This window comes from Staurois parvus, unplaced genomic scaffold (assembly GCF_062004578.1).
Source record: "Staurois parvus isolate SC_StPar_1 unplaced genomic scaffold, SC_StPar_1.0 ptg000715l, whole genome shotgun sequence".
In the NCBI taxonomy this organism is placed as follows: domain Eukaryota; kingdom Metazoa; phylum Chordata; class Amphibia; order Anura; family Ranidae; genus Staurois; species Staurois parvus.
The window spans coordinates 10,445,906-10,465,111 of record NW_028318511.1 but is presented as its reverse complement, the minus strand read 5'-3'; the positions used below and the strand labels follow the sequence as shown (position 1 = coordinate 10,465,111).

The 19,206-nt window shown below is 46.5% G+C and overlaps 1 protein-coding gene across 2 annotated transcripts in view; it reads right to left on the bottom strand.

Moving 5' to 3' along the window:
• The window catches only part of HRAS (HRas proto-oncogene, GTPase), a 154,832-nt gene that overhangs the window by 11,705 nt on the left and 123,921 nt on the right, over positions 1-19,206 (bottom strand). For both annotated transcript variants that reach the window (XM_089653596.1, XM_089653597.1), the window contains one exon: positions 3,769-3,893. In XM_089653596.1, coding sequence (XP_089509722.1) covers positions 3,774-3,893 — 120 coding nt within the window. In that variant the 3' untranslated portion in view covers positions 3,769-3,773. The remainder of the gene's footprint in view (positions 1-3,768; positions 3,894-19,206) is intronic.

Here is a 19,206-nt window from a genome sequence, read left to right as displayed (position 1 = left end):
ATAGTGCTCATCATCCAGTGAAGAAATCTGTGGTACTAAAAAGGCACAGCAATGCTAGTGTGAGATATCCATAAGAGGTGGTGGATTCCCACACTGGATTATGAGCACCATTTTGAACATCTAACATTGGCATTGCTGTACCTTGTAGTACCACGGATTCCTTCACTGGATGATGAGCACTATTTTATAAGTCACTTTGGTATTGCTATTTGTATCACTTTTAAGAATACATTTACCTTTCCGGAAAAAATTATAAATGCACATATTTTTGCAGAAAAAAAATGTGCATTCATTCTTTTTTCCTACAGAAGCCTGCAGAGAATTTCACCTGTGATCAGTGAATCACAGATGCAATATCAGGTTCCTGCAGACACATCCTCCAGCTTTCCTGCCCATATTTCTGTACAGGCTGTTTGAAAGCTGGAGGAAGTGTCTGTGGACTACAAGGGCGCTCATCAGCGTGCTCGAAGTCCATTGAGAACTACAAGCTCTTTGCCACGGTGGCAGACAACACTTCTAGTTTATTAATTCACAGTTGGCTGTGAATGAATAACGTGACTGTGTGGGAAGATTTTAAAATGTGACAGTGGCTGTGGAAAAGAGGATCCCAGATTGCAATAAAGTGACATTTGCAGTATTTAAATAATTTTACCAATGCATGTTTCTAAAAACCTTGCTTCAACTAATATAGACTGTATTTAGTCTGTAATTAGTCTGCCACCAGATTTTTGCTTTGCAGCACACCACTTTAGTTTTTATTCACTGTTCCTCACAATATAAATCAACCCACTGAAAGTAATGCTCTTCTTAATTGGCTGTTATTTTGTAATTTGCTTTTGTAAAAGCAAAAGCCTTTTGTTGGTTTGGAAAGAGTATGGAATGGTTAACACACATCACTTTTTCTTTTGCCATCTTTGTCTCATCAGAATGATTTACCTTTACTTTATCACTAGTCCCTTAACTTCCTGTTCAGTAAACACAACAGGAAGAGGTAATCCTCAAACAGTTGTCATCACAAAAATACCCCCACTGGAAGACTATCTCCCCTTCTCCTACCCATCCACCCCCAAATTCCAGTTTAACCAGGCACTTTCACCCCCTTCCTGTCCAGGCCAATTTTTAGCTTTCAGCGCTGTCGCACTTTGAATGACAATTGCACGGTCATGCAACACTGTACCCATTAGGAATTTTTTTTTTTTTTTGAGACAGATAGAGCTTTCTTTTGGTGGTATTTAACCACTTGCCGCCCTGCCACTGTAGAAATACGGCGGCAGGGCGGCACTAGCAGGCAAAGACCACGTTTTAAAACGCGTGTTTTGTAAACAGATAGGGGGCGCGCCGCCGCCCTATCTGTCCCAATCACCGCCGCGGATGTCAGTCACCGGGTCACAGCCGGTCCTTACTGGCTGTTGCCCGGCGATCAACAGTGACAGAGAGCACAGCTGAAGTAGCTGTGCTGTCTGTCACTTCCCTGACAGCACGAGGAAGAGCTGATCGAGAAAGAAGAGTTTCTCTCTCTCTCGATCAGCGGTGTCCCAGTGCCATTAGTACAGTGTCAGTGTTTTTTTTTTTTTGCACTGATCACTGTATTAGTGTTTTTGGGGATGTCAGTGACCCCAAGTCAGTACCCCCTAATGTCAGAATGTCCGCCGTAGTCCCGCAGTCCCACCATAAGTCGCTGGTCGCTGCCATAAGTCACTGATCTCCGCCATAATTCGCTGATCGCCGCCATTATTAGTATAAAAAAAAAAACCTAAAAATCCCAGTATCTTTCCCGCCATTTGTAAATGCTATAACTTTCACGTAAACCAATTAATTTACACGTATTGGTTTTTTTTTTGTTAGCAAAGACATGTCGCAGAATGCATTTTGGCAGAAATTTATGACTAAATTTGATTTTTGCATTTTTTTTTACTGGACATGTTTTATAGCAAAAAGTCCAAAATATAATTTTTTTTCCCTCAAAATTGTCAGCCTTTTTTTTTTATAGCGCAAAAAATAAAAACCGCACAGGCAATCAAATACCACCAAAAGAAAGTTCAATTTGTGGGGAAAAAAGGATGTAAATTTAATTTATGTACCGTATTGCATGACAGCGCAATTGTCCGTTAAACTAGCGCAGCGCTGTATAGCAGAAAAATGGCGCAAATTGCAGTATTTATACCATAGTTTGTAGACGCTATAACTTCCACACAAAGCAATCAATATACACTCATTGGGATTTTTTTTACCAAAAACATGTAGCAGAATACATTTTGGCCTAAATTTATAACCAACTTTGAGTTTACTATATATTTTTTATAGCTGAAAGTAAAAAATATTGTTTTTCTTCAAAATTGTTGGCCTTTTTTTGTTTATAGCGTGAAAAATAAAAAGCGCACAGATGATCAAATACCACCGAAAGAAAGCTCTATTTGTGTGAAAAAAAGGACGTAAATTTTGTTTGGGTGCAGCATTGCATGACCGCGCAATTATCAGTTGAATTAGTGCAGCGCCGAGTAGCAAAAAGAGGCCTGGTCATTAAGGGGGGTAAATCCTCTGGAGCTCAAGTGGTTAATCACCTCTGGGTTTTTTATTTTTTTGATAAACAAATCAAAAACAACTGAAAATTTTGGGAAAAAAGTTTTCTTTCTTAGTTTCTGTTATAAAATGTTGTAAATAAGTAATTTTTCTCTTTCACTGATGTGCACTAATGAGGCTGCACTGATGGGCACTGATGAGGCGGCACTGGTAGGTCGCACTGATGGGAGTTGACAGGCATCACTGATGGGCGCTGAAAGGCAGAACTCATATATGGCACTGGTAGGCGGCACTGACTAGCAGTGATAGTTGGCACTGAAAGGCAGCTCAGATGGGCACTGATATGTGGCATTGATATGCACTGGTAGACACTGATATATTGGCACTGATGGGCACTGGCAGGTAGCATTGATGGACACTGACAGGTGGCACTGATTGGGGTTACATTGATCATCAGGACACTGATCATCAGTGCCCTGATGACCAGTGTACACATCCCCTCTGAGGAATACCGATTACCAGCTCTCCGCTCCTCACGAGCTGTCAGCGTGACAGCTCGTGAGGAGAGGAATGCCGATAACTGGCATTCCCTTATTTACATGCGTTCAGCTGTGATTGGACAGAGCTGATCGCATGATAAAGCCGATGTCATCGGCTCTTTCCACTGATCGGTGAGCCGCTGTGTCCCAGGGACACAGCGCACCACCGATCGCCGCGCTGTGCACCCCCGGGGGCGCGCACGTGCGGTTAGAGTGGGAGGACGGCATATGACATCCTCCCAAAATGAGAGAACCACCACCCGTCCATCATTTCCTTTTATGGCAGTAGGGAGCCAGGTAAAGGCAACTCCAAATGTTGGATTTCCTTGCTCTGATGACAGTGGTCACTAGGACTCTCCCCACTGCTGTGAACTTCTCCTAGTGACTAACCTAAAATGTGTATATTTAAAGGGCATGGGTAGTGGTTTTGTATTTTCTCTTAGTACAATATTCAGGGCTAACAATCTGTACTCACCAAAAATAAATGATACTTTTTGCTTCATGGGAATAAATGCTGATCTTTGGGTGTATTTTAAAATTCAGCAGGTGCCCATAGGTATGAATGGAAGAAAATATTGATGTGTTAAAAAGATAGTCATAACAGCTTCAGACTCTTTATACAACTGGGAAAAACATGTGACTACTCTTTAAGACTACATATAATTATTTCTGGAAAATGTGAACTAGTAGAAGTTGTAACTCTACTTACCATGGTCAGGATACAACACACTTGCAATTCAGACACCCCTTCTCACTTTCATCAGGAGGATTCAGCTTCCGCAACTTGTGCTGTCGTATCTCCCTCACTAATGTGTAGAAAGCATCTTCTACTCCCTGAAGGAAATAAAGCAACGTTCATCTTTCAAGAACAAATATTTTTCACTGGAAAAATTATGAAAGCTATGTAGCAAACAGCCAGGAAACCAGTCTTAAAAATAGGGTTTTACACTCATAAAATCCTTTTCTTGGCGACCATTGAGGGATCCAGAAAGTAGAATACTATTGGGTTATTCTACCTACAGGAGGACTGTGTACTGCAAAAAAAAAAAGTCAGCCTAGGATAACCGATCCTACTACCGGCAGGCCTAAGTTTAACAAGCATTACTAAATGCAAAAAAATATATATATTTTAGGGAGAGTACAAAAATCCTATTTTCTTTATCAGTGGCACTTTAACTGCTTTTTATGGATAAACATTGATTCTATGAAGAATGTAGTCGTGTTATCAGGTGCTTTGGTATTCTGCAGAGGCACTTTAACTAAAGTGGGAGATCTCACCCACTCGATTAGAAGACAGTTTGTGTAAATCCAAAAGGGACATAATAGCAGTGCCAAATACTTATTTATATTCCTGACCTGCTAAGAATGATTTTATCAGACAACTTCCCAAAGCTGGTGTGAATTCAAATTCAATATAATGAAGTTCCACCCTTTCACCTTAAGATTTATAAAGTGATATTAAAGGCAATTTCTTAAAAGAAAAAAAGACTCCTGCTGCTGTCTCAGTCAATGAGGAGGGAGAGTCCTCAGAGAGCTGAGGCTCTCGTGAACATTGCTGGATCACGTTGGGGCTCAGGTAAGTATTAGGGAGGCTACTGTGCACAGGAGGTTTTTTTACCTTCATGCACAAAATATATGAAAGTTAAAATCCTGAGCTTTTACAACCACTTACGACTTAATCGGTCTCCTCAAAAGACTTACAGGCAGCCCTAGCTTTACAGAGTCCTGATTTCAATATAAGCTATAGAAAATAGCTCAAGTTTGCAGAAAATTGCAATTATCACTCAATAAGCAGCTGTCGTATCTCCCTCACTAATGTGCAAAAAGCATCTTCCACTCCCTGAAGGAAATAAAACGTTTCTCTGTTGCAAAAAAAACCTCAGCCAGAACTCCTGAATATGCATACTTTTTTGTCAGTGGGAAAATACTGAAGGCTACAAAGCAAACAGGCAGGAAACCAGTCTTAAAAATAAGGTTTTGTACTCATTGTAAAATCTTTGTCCATTGAGGGATACAGGAAGTAGAAAACTATTTTTGCTGCCTACAGGATTAAACACTGCAAAAAAAAAAAACCATCTGGGGCCAGCCCAGGATAACCCCTCCTACTACCGGCAGGTCTAAGTTTTTAATAAAGATTACTAAAAGCAGGATCACAAACATATAGGCATGGGACCTTTTGTCCCTCAATGGATGCCAAAAAAAAAAGCTATTTTACAGTGAGCAAAAATCCAATTTTCTTTACCATCCAATAAGGAACACAGGGAGTCTTATACTGTCGGGAAGTTAAAAACCATCAAACAATGCATCACAGTCCGAGGAGAAACAGTCAGGAAACCTATCAGAGCAGCAAAGAACATTTGCCTGGGTAAATCAATAATGAGGAACAATGCAAGAAAGGCCTTCTCCTTGAGTTTAGCCAGGGTATCAAAGGGCCTTCTTCTGATGACTTCCAGCGGCAAGATTGGATCTGTAATGCAATTTTGTGCATGGACTGCACCTTCATGTCCAGTTGGGGAAAAAGAATGGCCTCCACTTCAAGGAAGCAGAGTATACAGCCCTAGAAACCAGAAGTTTGTTCAAGTTGGATCCAAATGACCTCTTGTCATAACAAAAACTCCTGTTCATTCTTGGTGGTAAAGTCAGAAGTCCATATCTGGGGAACACACATAGGAACGATCTCGTGTTAGAGGAGAAATAAGGAATTTTTACTTATCTAAGCATTCCTCATTTTTGAGCACAGTACACACAATTTGTATTCTTAGACCACGTGTTATTTGCAGCTACCTTCAGATGATTGGACATTGGCAAAAAAACTAGTGCTGCCCTCAGATCTTACCATATACCGTATTTTTCGCTCCAGAAGACGCACTTCCCCCCCCCCACAAAAAGGGAGAAAATGTCAGTGCATCTTATGGAGCGAATATGGAGCGGCCGGTCCGGTATTCCCACCTCGCCACATCAGAATACCGGACCGGCCGCTCGTCTCTTCTCTGCAGCAGGACTTTACCTGTTCCTCGGTTCAGCACTGAGAAGGCTTCCTGCGTCGGCATCGTTAGTGTGGACTCTCGGCTGTGACAGCCGGGTGCCCAGTGCATATGCGCGAGAAGCGCTGCACTTTGTGAATAGTACGGCGTCTTCTGGGACACATGACAGGTCCCAGAATACGACGAACCAATCACAATGTGCAGCGCTTCTCGTGCATGCGCAGTGGGCACATGGCTGTCAGCCGGGTGCCCACACTAAAGGGAGGACAACTCCGCGAAAGTGGGAGCGGGTACGTCCCTTCCCAAAGGTCCGCAGTCTCTCCGGTCATCCCCTGCACTGTCCGCAGTCTCTCCGGTCATCCCCTGCACTGTCCGCAGTCTCTCCGGTCATCCCCTGCACTGTCCGCAGTCTCTCCGGTCATCCCCTGCACTGTCCGCAGTCTCTCCGGTCATCCCCTGCACTGTCCGCAGTCTCTCCGGTCATCCCCTGCACTGTCCGCAGTCTCTCCGGTCATCCCCTGCACTGTCCGCAGTCTCTCCGGTCATCCCCTGCACTGTCCGCAGTCTCTGGTCATCTCCTCTACTGTCCACAGTCTCTGGTCATCTCCTCTATTGTCCGCAGTCTCTGGTCATCTCCTGTATTATGTCCACAGTCTCTTGGTTATTCCCTATACTGTCCACAGTCTCTGGTCATCCCCTATACTGTCCCCAGTCTCTGGTCATTTCCTGTACTGTGTCTGCAGTCCATTGGTTCAGAATATTTTTTTTCTTGTTTTCCGCCTCTAAAACCTAGGCGCGTCTTATGGAGAGAAAAATACGGTAACCCCTCCTTCATGAGACTCCAGTTTTTTAGCCAGTGATAAGGACTGATCAAGACACAGGGGGGAGGGACCCATGTCCTGTACTGTACTCCAAGATAAGGAATATACAGGTGTATCAAAATTCCTATTATTTTAATCCTACAATACAGGACTTTTATTCATAATTCATGAGACATACCCAAGCAATAAATTGAGGGATGGGCAACAACAAAACTGCCAAAAGCCCCCCAAGAAACCAAGGGTTAAAGAACCAGACCAAAAAAACAAAAAAAAAAAAAACACCTCAGATAACAGTTTGAAGAACCTTGCAGTCTAAGCTTGCACCAGCCGAGGCCTAAAAATATACCTGGCAGAACTTTGAAAACATGGGAACAGCAAAACAGATGGCAGCCTTGCAAATGTGGAAAGCAGATGATGTAAAGCCCATGAGATACCAACAGCCCTGATGGAATGGGCTCTGATACCAAAAGGTAAAAGGTGTAAAGAAACCACCTAGAGTAGAAAGAAAAGTTTTGGACTAAAAACCGCCTTGTCCTTGTGTCCTTATTTACATGAAATAACTGCCAACTCAGAGACACGTCTGACAGATGTAATGGCTACCAGGAAGGCAACCTTGTAAGTGAGGTTTTCAAGTTGTATCTCTGGAAGGGTTAATTTACACTTGCTTTGATTTTAACTACTGCTTCACCATGCATTTTCTATGCTTCTGTGATGCTTTTTTAGAGCTTTATTGAAGCTTGGCAATAGCCCTGTGAGTGTTAGTTTTCTATTTGTTTTAAAATGGCTCAGTAGAACTCTGGCTCAGTAGTACCCCCAGCTCAGTAATACCCCAGCTCATTAGTATCCCCATTCAGCAGATCCCCATCTCATTAGTACTCTCATTCAGCAGATCCCTGGCTCATATTACCCCCCGCTCTTCTGATCCTCCACTCAGTAGTAACCCCCAGCTATGCTGATCCACGGGTTTACGGATCCTCCTCCCTCCGGGCCTCGCTCACCTCCTGCTATATTCCCCTCATGCTGCGCACAACGTGTGACATCTGCTAGTTTCTCTCGTTCTGGTCTCCCAGCCCTGCTGATTCTCCGCTACTTAGTCCTCTCCCTCACCTCCTGCAAAATTACTCTCATGCTGCTCCCCAAGTGTGACATCTGCTAGTTTTTCCTGCTCTGGCTCCCCAGAAGTGACTGCCGATTTCTGGTTCACTTGTTGATTTCCCAGTGCATCCTGGGATAATCTTATACCTCCAAAACAAGGCGAAGTCAACTCTGAATAAATGCCCCTCAAATGCTGTTAGCGAGCATTGTGATAGATGTCTATAAATGGTTTTGGAGATGCTTTTAAGCACCAAAAAAGTGACATATGGTATCATTTTCTTTTCCAATAGTTTATTTTTTTTTTTATAGTAAGTGTACATTGCAAGTGCAAACTGGTTCGTTCAATGGAACAAAATAATTTACAATTGTCAAGCACAGTTTTCAATATACAGAATCTAGCATAGGGTTTACTTCTTGAAGTAAAGCAAACACAAGTGTGAACAGAACTGTAAGGCAACCATTTTATTTGGTGAGGTGCTTTGATTGGCATTCAGACTGCTTAAGAAAAATCATGTCAAATTGCACATTTTGAAGCAAGTGTAGACAAGGTCTAATTGGTTCAAAGGTTTTTGAAGTACAGAGAGCACCAGGCTTACATACTAAGGTGCCACAGGAGGTCTAACTGGATGATTGCGAGGCAAGAGGTTTCCAGAATAAAATGGATAGAGCAGAAAACAGGCCAAAATAAAGGTATTCCCTGGTTCTCAGATTTCTGTCTTCACATCTGGCAACATAAGCCTATCCTTTAGAACGTGGATTTCAACCTCCGCTTCCAATCGTCTAGGCGATTGTAGAGGAAGTGAGAGCAAGTACTTGGAAAATTTGGGTACCTCCGCTCCCCAAACGCAGTAATCCTTAATGGGGAGTAGGACTTCCCCTTTTGGGTGGAGCTCCACTTAAAGAGTTTATTAAAATACCATATAGAAGAGTTTTGCTAGAAAATAATATATTAAGCAATAGTCAGCATGGATCAACAAAAGATCGAAGCTGCAAACAAACTTATTCTTTTCTTGTGAACAGAAATTTAAAGAAGTGGCTGTGGACATAGTATACTTGGATTTTGCCAAAGTGTTTGACACATTTATCCACAAATAGTTAATGTGTAAATTAAAATCTACAGGCTTAGAAAACTAAGTTTGTAAATGGATACAAAAATGGCTAAAACCATATTCAGAGAGTAGTGATTAATAATTCATGCTATAATTCATGAAGATTATTAGTGGTATACTCCAAGGCTCGGAGTTGGGACCCTTACTTTTCAACATATTGCACAATTGCGCATACGGGCGCATGCCTGTCACTAATGCTGGCGACAAAAGGGCTATTTAAACTGGCTGCAGTAGATGTCCCATTGCTGTATGGTCTTATCCCTGCTTGTGTTCCCTGATTCCTCCGATTGTCTTCTGATACGGAACCAGCTTCTTCCTGACCTCCACTTGACTGCTACCTGCCCTGACCTCTGGCTTGCCTTGGATTTACCATTCTGTCTCCGCTCCTGTATGACTGATCTTCCACTGCTGACCTGGCCTGTGACCCGACTACTCTTCCTACTGCCGCTTTAAGCCTGATCTACCTAACCAATACCGAACCCGGCTCGTCTGACCCTGCATCCTCAATACGTTGCTCTCAGGTATCCATCCATCCAGCACGGCTGCATAAGAATCCTGCTCCCTGCTTCCGGCCCGCAGCTCATCTGCTTACCAGCTATTACTGGACTGATCACAAGCACTCATACCCCACCCTGCCCCTGTGGCCAGGGTCTCACCATCATCGGTCCTTGAGCCGTAGTTGTACGGCAGGCCTGCCTCTTCATGTCAGGCTCACTATCCAAGTACGTGACAGTACCATACAGCCATGTCTGAGCCTGCAAGAGGACCTTCGCCCCTGGTTGGCATACTGAACTTTCTGGAGGATCTTATCACACTGTCCATTCAGATTGACCGTCACCTGAGTGAACGCAGGTTAGAGAGGTCCACTCAAGTTCCAAGGCCTACATGGATGCTACCCAAAATTCCGGTCCAGCCCAGTCCACCACTTAGAAATTCTGATCCAGAGACATCAGACGCACCTGAATCCATGCAGCTCGGTCTGATTCGCCCATCATTAACCCCTGAGGAACATCAACGCCGCCGAGTAAACAATCTCTGCCTGTACTGTGGAGAAACTGGCCATTATGTGCGTTCCTGCCCAGCCAAGTTGCGTAAGTGCTTCTCCCTCTCTTCAGCTAATCATTCACCATTACCCACCAGCTCAACTCATATGGCTGTCCCTATTTCCTTCCAGCTTTCTGGAAGAGTCGTGTCGGTGACCACAACTATTTACTCCGGGTCTTGTAGCTGCTTCATTGACCTATCCTTTCCAGCCCAGCAACACATCCCTCTGCAGCTAAAGGAACAAGAACTTAACATATTTCTAGCTGACGGGTCTTGCATCAAATCTGGACTTGTAAATAAAGAGACCCCACCACTTCTGACTACTATAGCTACCCATCATCAGAAACTACAATGCCTAGGAGCAATTGCCTCACCCTTGTTCCCTGTTATCTTGGGCCTACCATGGCTACATGCTTAAAACCCACAGATTGACTGGAAGGCTGAGAAAATTTGGTTTCTATCTCCATACTGCAAGAAACATTGCCTACCCATAGCATCCTTATCCACCTCCACACTACTATGCATGGACTCAGATGCCGAACTTGCCCAAGTAGTCCCACAAGCCTACAATGGACACTTTCTCCAGTTTTCCAATTATCCTTTTTGTGAACTGGTACACAAAACTAAACTGTATATTCCAGATGAGGTTTTATTAATGATATAGATCTCTCTCTTTTTCTCTCTCAGATTCATCTTCATTGACTTCCCAAGCTGTTCTTCTCCATGTTTTTAGCCCCCAATTGAATAACTTCACATTTATAAACATTAAAGTGGTAGAAAAGTCTCAACAGGAAAATAAAATAAATGCCCCTTCCTTCGTTGCAGGGATAAAGCGGTCGTAAAGGCACAAGGTTTTTTACCTTCATGCATTCTATGTATGATGGTAAAACCCTGTGTATAAGTGTCCCCAGCCCCCCCAATACTTACCTGATCCCCATTGAAATCCAGCGATGTGCATGTCAGCCTCAGCTGCCCTGGGTCTCTGCCTCCTCATTGGCTGAGACAGCAAGCGGGAGCCATTGGCTCCTGCTCCTGTCAATCACAGCCAGTCAACCAATGAGGAGAGAAGGGGCGGGCCAAAGCCACAGCTCCAGTGTGAATGGAAACATGAAGCAGCGGGTGCCTCCATAACAGGCTGCTTGCTATGAGGGCACCTGACAGAAAGGAGGAGCCAGGAGAGCCTGCGGGGGACCTGAGAAGAGAATTCGGGCTACAGTGCAAAATAGTAGCCGATACTGAGCGCTATTGGTATAGAGCCAAATTAATAGTGACCAGTACAGTATTAAAAATTAGCAAGGATGTTATCCAGAGTAAAAAGGAAGGATTTTATTATTATTATACAGTATTTATATAGCGCCAAAGGGTATGCTCAGCGCTGTACAGTAGCAAGGGGGACAGAACATGAGACAAGACAGTAACAATACAATACATGAGGGGTTCGAGGGCCCTGCTCTTTCGTGCTTACAATCTAGGAGGGAGGGGAAGGTGGTACAGGAGGAAATGGCTGTGGGGGATGGAGTGGTGGGAGGAGTGGAGGAGGTTAGTTGTTAGGTGAGGTCAGGTGTTAGGTGAGGTTGGGGTAAGCTTCCCTGAAGAGGAGTGTTTTCAGGGTGCGCCTGAAGGTTAAGAGGGTAGGTGACAGGCTGATGGATTGGGGTAGGGAGTTCCAGAGGATGGGGGAAGTCCTAGAGAAGTCCTGCAATCGGGCGTGGGAGGAGGAGACCAGGGAGCTAGAGAGCAGGAGGTCCTGTGAGGAGCGGAGGGCATGGGTAGGGTAGTATTTGGGTATCAAGTCGGTTATGTAGTTTGGGGGGGCGGCGTTGTGAATGGCTTTGTAGGTCAGAGTTAGCAGTTTGAATTTGATGCGTTGGGCAATCGGAAGCCAATGAAGGGATTGGCAGAGGGGGGAGGCAGATGTGGAGCGGTTGGTGAGGTGGATGAGTCTAGCCGCTGAGTTTAGGATCGACTGGAGTGGGGATAGCGTTCGTTTGGGTAGGCCAGTGAGAAGGGAATTGTTATAGTCCAGGCGGGAGATGATGAGGGAGTGTACGAGTTGTTTGGTGGTGTCTGGGGTGAGGAATTTGCGTATCTTGGAGATGTTGCAGAGGTGGAGCCTGCGAGATTTAGATAGCAGTTGGATGTGGGGTAGGAAGGAGAGGGGGGAGTCCAGGGTGACACCCAGGACTTTGGCGTGTGGGGTGGGAGAGATGGTGGCGTTGTTAGTAGTGATGGAGAGGATGGGGGGGGCACGGGGGGGGGGGGGGGGGGGGGAGACCAGGAGCTCGGTTTTGGATAGGTTAAGTTTGAGGAAATGGAGCGACATCCAGTCTGATATGTCGTTTAGGAGGTGGGCGATGCGGGCAGAGAGTGAGGGGGTGAGGTGGGGGGTGGAGAGGTAAATTTGGGTGTCGCCGGCATAGAGGTGGTAATTGAAGCCATGGGAGTGAATAAGTTTGCCAATGGAGGAGGTATGGATAGAGAAGAGGAGGGGCCTAAGGACAGAGCCTTGGGGGACCCCGACAGAGAGGGGGAGGGAGGGGGAGGTGGCGGTGTTGTAGGTGACGCTGAAGGAGCGTTGGGAAAGGTAGGAGGAGAACCAGGAGAGAGCAGCGTCCCTGATGCCAAGGGAGTGCAGTTTGGCAAGGAGGAGAGGGTGGTCAACAGTGTCGAAGGCCGCGGAGAGGTTGATAAGCAAGAGGATAGAATAGTGGCCATTGGCTTTGGCGATTTTAAGTAGGGAGGTTTCGGTCAAGTGCAGGGGATGGAAGCCAGACTGTAGGGGTCAAGGAGGTTGTTATCAGTGAGGTGGGCGCTTTGGCAACTGTAGGCCAGGCGCTCAAGGAGCTTGGAAGTGAAAGGCAGCAGGGAGATGGGTCTAAGGTTGTTAAGGTTAGTGGGGTCAAGGGAGGGTTGAGTATGGGGGTGATGTGTGCGTGCTTTAGAGGGGAGGGGAAGGTGCCGGTGGAGAGGGAGAGATTGAAGATGTGGGTGAGAGAGCGAATGATGGAGGAAGGGGGGTGACTGTGAGGAGATAGGGTCCAGGGGGCAGGTGGTGAGACGGGCTTCAGTGAAGACCTTAGAGACCTCCTCAGGGGTAGTTGGGCTGAAGGAGCGGAATGTTGGGGAGGTGATGGTGTGCGGGGCATTTTGGTATAGTGGGGGGTAGTGTGGCTATGAGGTCGGGGGAGGGGAGGGTTGAGGGGTTAAAGGAGGGCGGGAGGCTGGTTGGAGAGGTGGATTGTGAGTTGACAATGTCCTTACAGATTGGCAATCTCGTGGGCGGTGAGTGAGGTGCTGGGTGGAGGTGGGGGGGGGAGAGAGCAGGGATTTGAAGGAGGAGAAGAGCCGGCGAGGACAGGAGGAGAGGGTGTTGATAAGGGTTATGGAATAGGCTTGCTTGGCGGCGTGGAGGGAGGTGGTGTAGGCGAGGTAGGCAGCTTTATAGAGGGAGAACGCGCGAGGGAATCTGGTTTTGCGCCATAAGCGCTCCAGCGCGCGACTGCGTTGTTTGAGGCATTTCGTGTGGTCGTTTTGCCAGGGTTGAAGCGGTTGGGGTCTAATGCTACATGTGGTTAGGGGTACCAGGGAGTCAAGAGCAGCTGACAGTGAGTTGTTGTATGCAGTAGTGGCCAGGTCAGGGCATGACAGAGGGAGGATACTGTCATACAGACGGTCAGCTGCCGGGTGGAGATGGGTCAGGTTCAGATTGCGGAGGTTGCGGGAGATGGTTAGACGCTTCGGGGGGGGGGGGGGGGAGATGGAGAATGTGAGGAGGTGGTGGTCAGAGAGGGGGAAGGGGGTGTTAGTGAAGTGGTGGGAGGCGCAGAGGTGGGAGAAAACGAGGTCCAGGGTTTTTCCATTGGAGTGGGTGGAGGACTGAGTGTAGTGTGTGAGCGCGAAGGAGGAGTTGGGAAGTAGCCGGGCTGTTGGTGTTGATCGGGATATTGAAGTCGCCTAGGATGATGGTCGGTAGCTCGGAGGAGAGGAAGAAGGGAAGCCAGGCGGCGAAGTCGTCTAGGAAGGGGGATGCGGAACCAGGAGGCCGATAGATTACCGCAATCCTTAGGGGGGTGGGAGAGAAGAGCCGGATGCAGTGGGCCTCGAAGGAGGAGAAGGATAGGGAGGGGGGTTAGGGAGGACCTGGAAGGTGTTCAGCAGTGGTAGGAGCATACCGACCCCTCTGCGCCCGCTCGGTCTGGGTGAATGGGTCCAGACGAGGCCTCCATAGGAGAGGGCAGCAGGGGAGGTGGAGTCAGTGGCTTGGATCCAGGTTTCGGTGACCACTAGGAGGTTGAGGGAGTGGGAGACAAAGAGGTCGTGGATGGCGATGAGCTTGTTGCAAACCGAACGGGCATTCAGGAGTGCAACCGAGAGGGGAGGGGAGGGGTGGATGTGGGGAGGAGGGGGACAGATATGAGATTGAGGGGGTTGCGGTGCTTGGTGTGAGTAGGGGGGTGCTGGGAGGGGTAGTGGGGAGATGGGGGGCCAGGGTTTGGGGAGATGTCACCGGCGGTTAGGAGAAGGAGGAGGGTGAGGAAGGTGGCATGGGAACGGGAGGTGCAGGAGCACGTGGGTCTGTTGGTGGTGGCATGTGGGTCGGCGGGGGAGTGGAGTATCAGGAGGAGGTGGTGAGAGCTGAAGGGGGGGGAGGAAGAAGTGAGGGTGCAATGTAGAGCTGTTTTGGGGGAGTAGGGGGGTAGAGGGAGGCAAGTTTGAGGATGGAGGAGAACGAGGAGGAGGAGTGCAGGTGGCATGCTAGGGTGGGCAGAATGCTGATCGGGTCGGAGAGGAGGGAGGTTTGAAAGGAATTAAAATCATTGTTCACAGTCATATGTCCAATGTAAACGAAGGAACAAGTGGGTGGCATAGCCCAAATGTGTGAATGTGGTCACTTTTGCTAAAGCATGTATCTGTGCAAAACGCATAGTCACAGCAAACAGGTCTTGTGGTCTGCCCTCTGGCTTCTCTGTCCATCCATCAAGGTGTCTTGAGTAGCAGGAACAGAAGTCTCAGGCACAAGGTCAGGTAAAAAGGTAGGGTGAAACCCATAGTTAGCAAAGAACAGGGACTGCTTGGTGGCTGAATGGCTGGAGTTATTGTATGCGAACTCCGCCAGTGGCAGGAGCGATACCCAATCATCTTGGACAAATGATGTGCAACACCGGATGTACTGCTCCAGGGTCTGATTAATTCGTTCTTTCCGTTGGTTTGTGGGTGATATGCCAAAGAAAAAGATTTTCAGGGTTTCACATAGTGCCCTCCAGAATCTTGATGTAAACTGCACCCTTCGGTCTGAAACAATGTTTGCAGGAATTTCATGGAGCCTGACAATTTCTTTAATAAAGACCCGAGCAGTTTCAAAAGCAGAGGGTGTATTTCTCAGGGGCAAAAAAGTGGGCCATCATTGATAACCGGTCTACTACCACAAAGATGGCGGTGCAACCTTCTGAAGGTTGAAGTTCCACTACAAAAGCCCTAGAGATCATCTTCCATGGTCTGTCAGGTACAGGCAGAGGTCTGAGCAATCCCCAGGCTTTATTTTGGGTACTCTTATTTCGGGTACAGATGGGGCATGCATTACAGTCTTTTCCCATATCTGACCACCAGAATGTGCGTTGTGCTAATTTTGCCGTCTTGGAGACCCCGAAGTGGCCCACCAAAGGGTGGTCATGACATTATCCAAGGACAAGGGTCCGCATCAGAAAGTTCCCTGCTGGCAAAATGGTGTCTGATATTGGGGTGTCTTTTGGATCCTTGAACATGCGTGATAGTGCATCGGGTTTGGTGTTCCTGGACCTGGGCCTATAGGTTATGTGAAAGGTGTATCTTGAAGAAAAAAAAACAATGGCCATCGGGCCTGACGTGGCTTGAGGCATCTAGCAGTCCTTAAATATTCATGGTTCTTGTGATCCGTATATATTAAAATCGTATGTGTGGCTCCTTCTAGCAGGTATCTCCATTCCTCCAGGGCTATTTTAATTGCCAGAAGCTCCCAGTCCCCTACGTCATAATTCTTTTCAGCCGAAGAGAGTTTCCATGAAAAGAACGCCACTGGATACATCAATTCCTTGAGTACTTGTCGTTGGGAAAGAACTGCCCTAACTTAATTTTCTGATGCATCTACCTCTAGGATATAAGGTAGAGTAGAGTCCGGGTAGCTCAGAATAGGAGCAGCTGTGAATAGCTCCTTCAGGGTTTTTAAGGCAGACTGTGCTTCAGAAGTTCAGTGGAAACGGACCCCTTGTTTGGTGAGTGATTGGGGAGATGAGGGCCGAGAAGTTCTTAATGAATTTACGGTAGAAGTTGGCGAAGCAAACCACTGGACACCCTTTTTATCTGAGGGCACTGGCAAGTCCAGGATTGCTGAGACTTTCTGCGGTTCCATCTTAATTCCAGCTGTGGAAATGATTAGCCCAAGCGAGAAATGGAATGCTTTGATACTCGAAATTGCATTTTTCGGCCATGGCGTACAGTCCGTGCTGACGAAGTCGTCCTAAGACATTTTTAACATGTCCTTGATGAATTTCCAAGGATGTGGAAAATATCAAGATGTCATCTAGATAAACTATGACAAAGATGTCAAGGTAGTCTCTGAAAATATCATTGATGAAGTGTTGGAAGGTAGCTGGTGCGTTGCACAATCCGAAAGGCATGACCAAATACTCAAAGTGGCCAAATCAGGAACGAAAAGCAGTCTTGCATTTGTCCCCCTCCCGATATGGACCAAGTTATAGGCTCCCCTTAAGTCTAGTTTTGTAAAGATGACTGTAGATTTAAGTCTCTGAAAAAGTTCAGGAACCAAGAGAAGTGGGTAACGATTCTTTACTGTAATCTTATTTAGTTCACGATAACCCACACAAGGCCGCAGGGATTGATCCTCCTTTTCTGCAAAGAATATTCCCGCCCCTGCAGGGGATGTAGAGGGGCGAATGAATCCTTTTTGAAGTCTCTCCTCATATTCCTTTAATACCCCTAATTCTCGTTCAGATAGGGGAAAGACAGGGAATTTCGGATCCTGGAAGTAGGTCGATAGGGCACCCAGGTATCTTTTAAAATCTCGGTCAAAGCTAGGGAAAATGAGATGTTGACATTCTGGCCTCCAGGTTCCGTAACAAGCTGAAAAAAAATTGTACCCAAGATCAGGGATCCTCTAGCCTTTGCAGTGAGTAGTCTGCTGATTCCTTGTGCTCATGAGTTCCCTTCAATGAAGATCCTTCCTTGACTGCTCTACAAGATAGAGGAGGAGAACATTCCAGTGATTTTCATTGCATCAAGGTGGCCTGGAAGAACAGAATTCTGGTAGGGACCGCTGTGGCACTGGACACTCTCCCAGTTTCCATGAATGAGGTGATCATCGTAGTTCTATTAAAGCCGGGGAAGGATCCTACTCAGGCCGAATCATACCACCCTATTTCCCTGTTGCCTACTGACTTGAAGATTATTACAAAAGGTACTCGCAACACGGCTTTCTAAAGTAATTGCTAAACTCATACACCCGGATCAGTCAGGATTTATCCCCAATAGATCGACGTCCATTAATCTCCGCAGGTTGTACCTTAATTTGCAACTACCGACGGACAATATTGGTAATAGAGCCATTCTCTCACTTGATGCCGCAAAAGCTTTTGATAGTGTGGAATGGCATTATTTATGGCAGGTTCTTGTTAAATTAATCTGGGGAATTAGTTTATCTCTTGGCTTCAACTGCTTTATAGTGCTCCCACTGCTAGAATACGAGTAAATAATGCTTTATCCTCCTCATTTACACTACACAGAGATACGAGACAGGGATGCCAATTATCACCCTTGCTCTTTGCATTGGCAATAGCCATTGGCAGCGGCTATTAGGGAGGACCAAACTATAGAGGGGTTTAACTGCCTCCTGCCTGTCATATAAGGAAATGACGGGCGCAAGGTGGTTCTCTCGTTCTGGGAGGACGTCATATGACGTCGTCCCATTCTAACCGCGCATGCACGGCTCCGGGAACGCACAGTGTGGTGATCGGTGGTGCGCTGTGTCCCTCGGACACAGTGGATCACCGATCAATGGAAAGAGCCGAAGATGTCGGCTCGGTCATTTGATCAGCTGTGTCCAATAACAGCTGATCACATGTAAATAGGGAAATGCCGGTTATCGGCATTTCTCTCCTCACGAGCTGTCACGCTGACAGCTCGTGAGGAGGGGAGAGCCGGTAATCAGCATCCCTCAGAGAGGACATGTGCACTGATCATCAGGGCACTGATGATCAGTGTGCCCTAATGATCTGTGTAGCCCAAGAAGTGCCACCTGTCAGTGTCCATCAGTGCCAGCGGTCATTGCCCATCAGTGCCACATTAATGCCACATATCAATGCCCATCTGAGATGCCTTTCAGTGTCACCTATCAGTGCCAGTTAGTGCCACCTATCAGTGCCGCCTATCAGTGCCCGTCAGTGCCGCCTATCAGAGCAGTCAGTGCCACCTATCAGTGCCATATATGAGTGCTGCCTTTCAGTGCCCATCAGTGATGTCTGTCATTGCCCATCAGTGCCACCTACCAGTGCCTCCTCATCAGTGCCCATCAGTGCCACCTATCAGTGCCCATCACTGCAGCCTCATTAGCGCACACCAGTGAAGGAAAAAAAATCACTTATTTACAAAATTTTATAGCAAAAACTAAGTAAAAATTTTCAGTGGCATATGGTTTGTTTAGCAAAAAAAAAAACCCAGAGGTACCACCAAAAGAAAGCTCTGTCTCAAAAAATGATAAAAATTTCATATGAGTATAGTGTTGCATGACCACGCAATTTTCATTCAAAGTGTGATAGCGCTGAAAGCTGAAAATTGGCCTGGGCAGGAAGGGGGGTATAAGTGCCCTGTAGGCAAGTGGTTAAACGAGGCGAGGTCAAAGAAGAAAAAGCTTTATACACTTTAAGATGCTCTACTATTCTTGGGCAATATGTCACACTCCCTTACGAGATTGATGTCCCTTATTGATACCTTTGGATCCTTTTCTAGTTTCAAGATTAATTGGGATAAATCTACCCTGTTACCCTTAGACCCGATTCCTGCCCTTATACCACAGGTTGCGTCCCAAATCCAGGTGACAGACTCC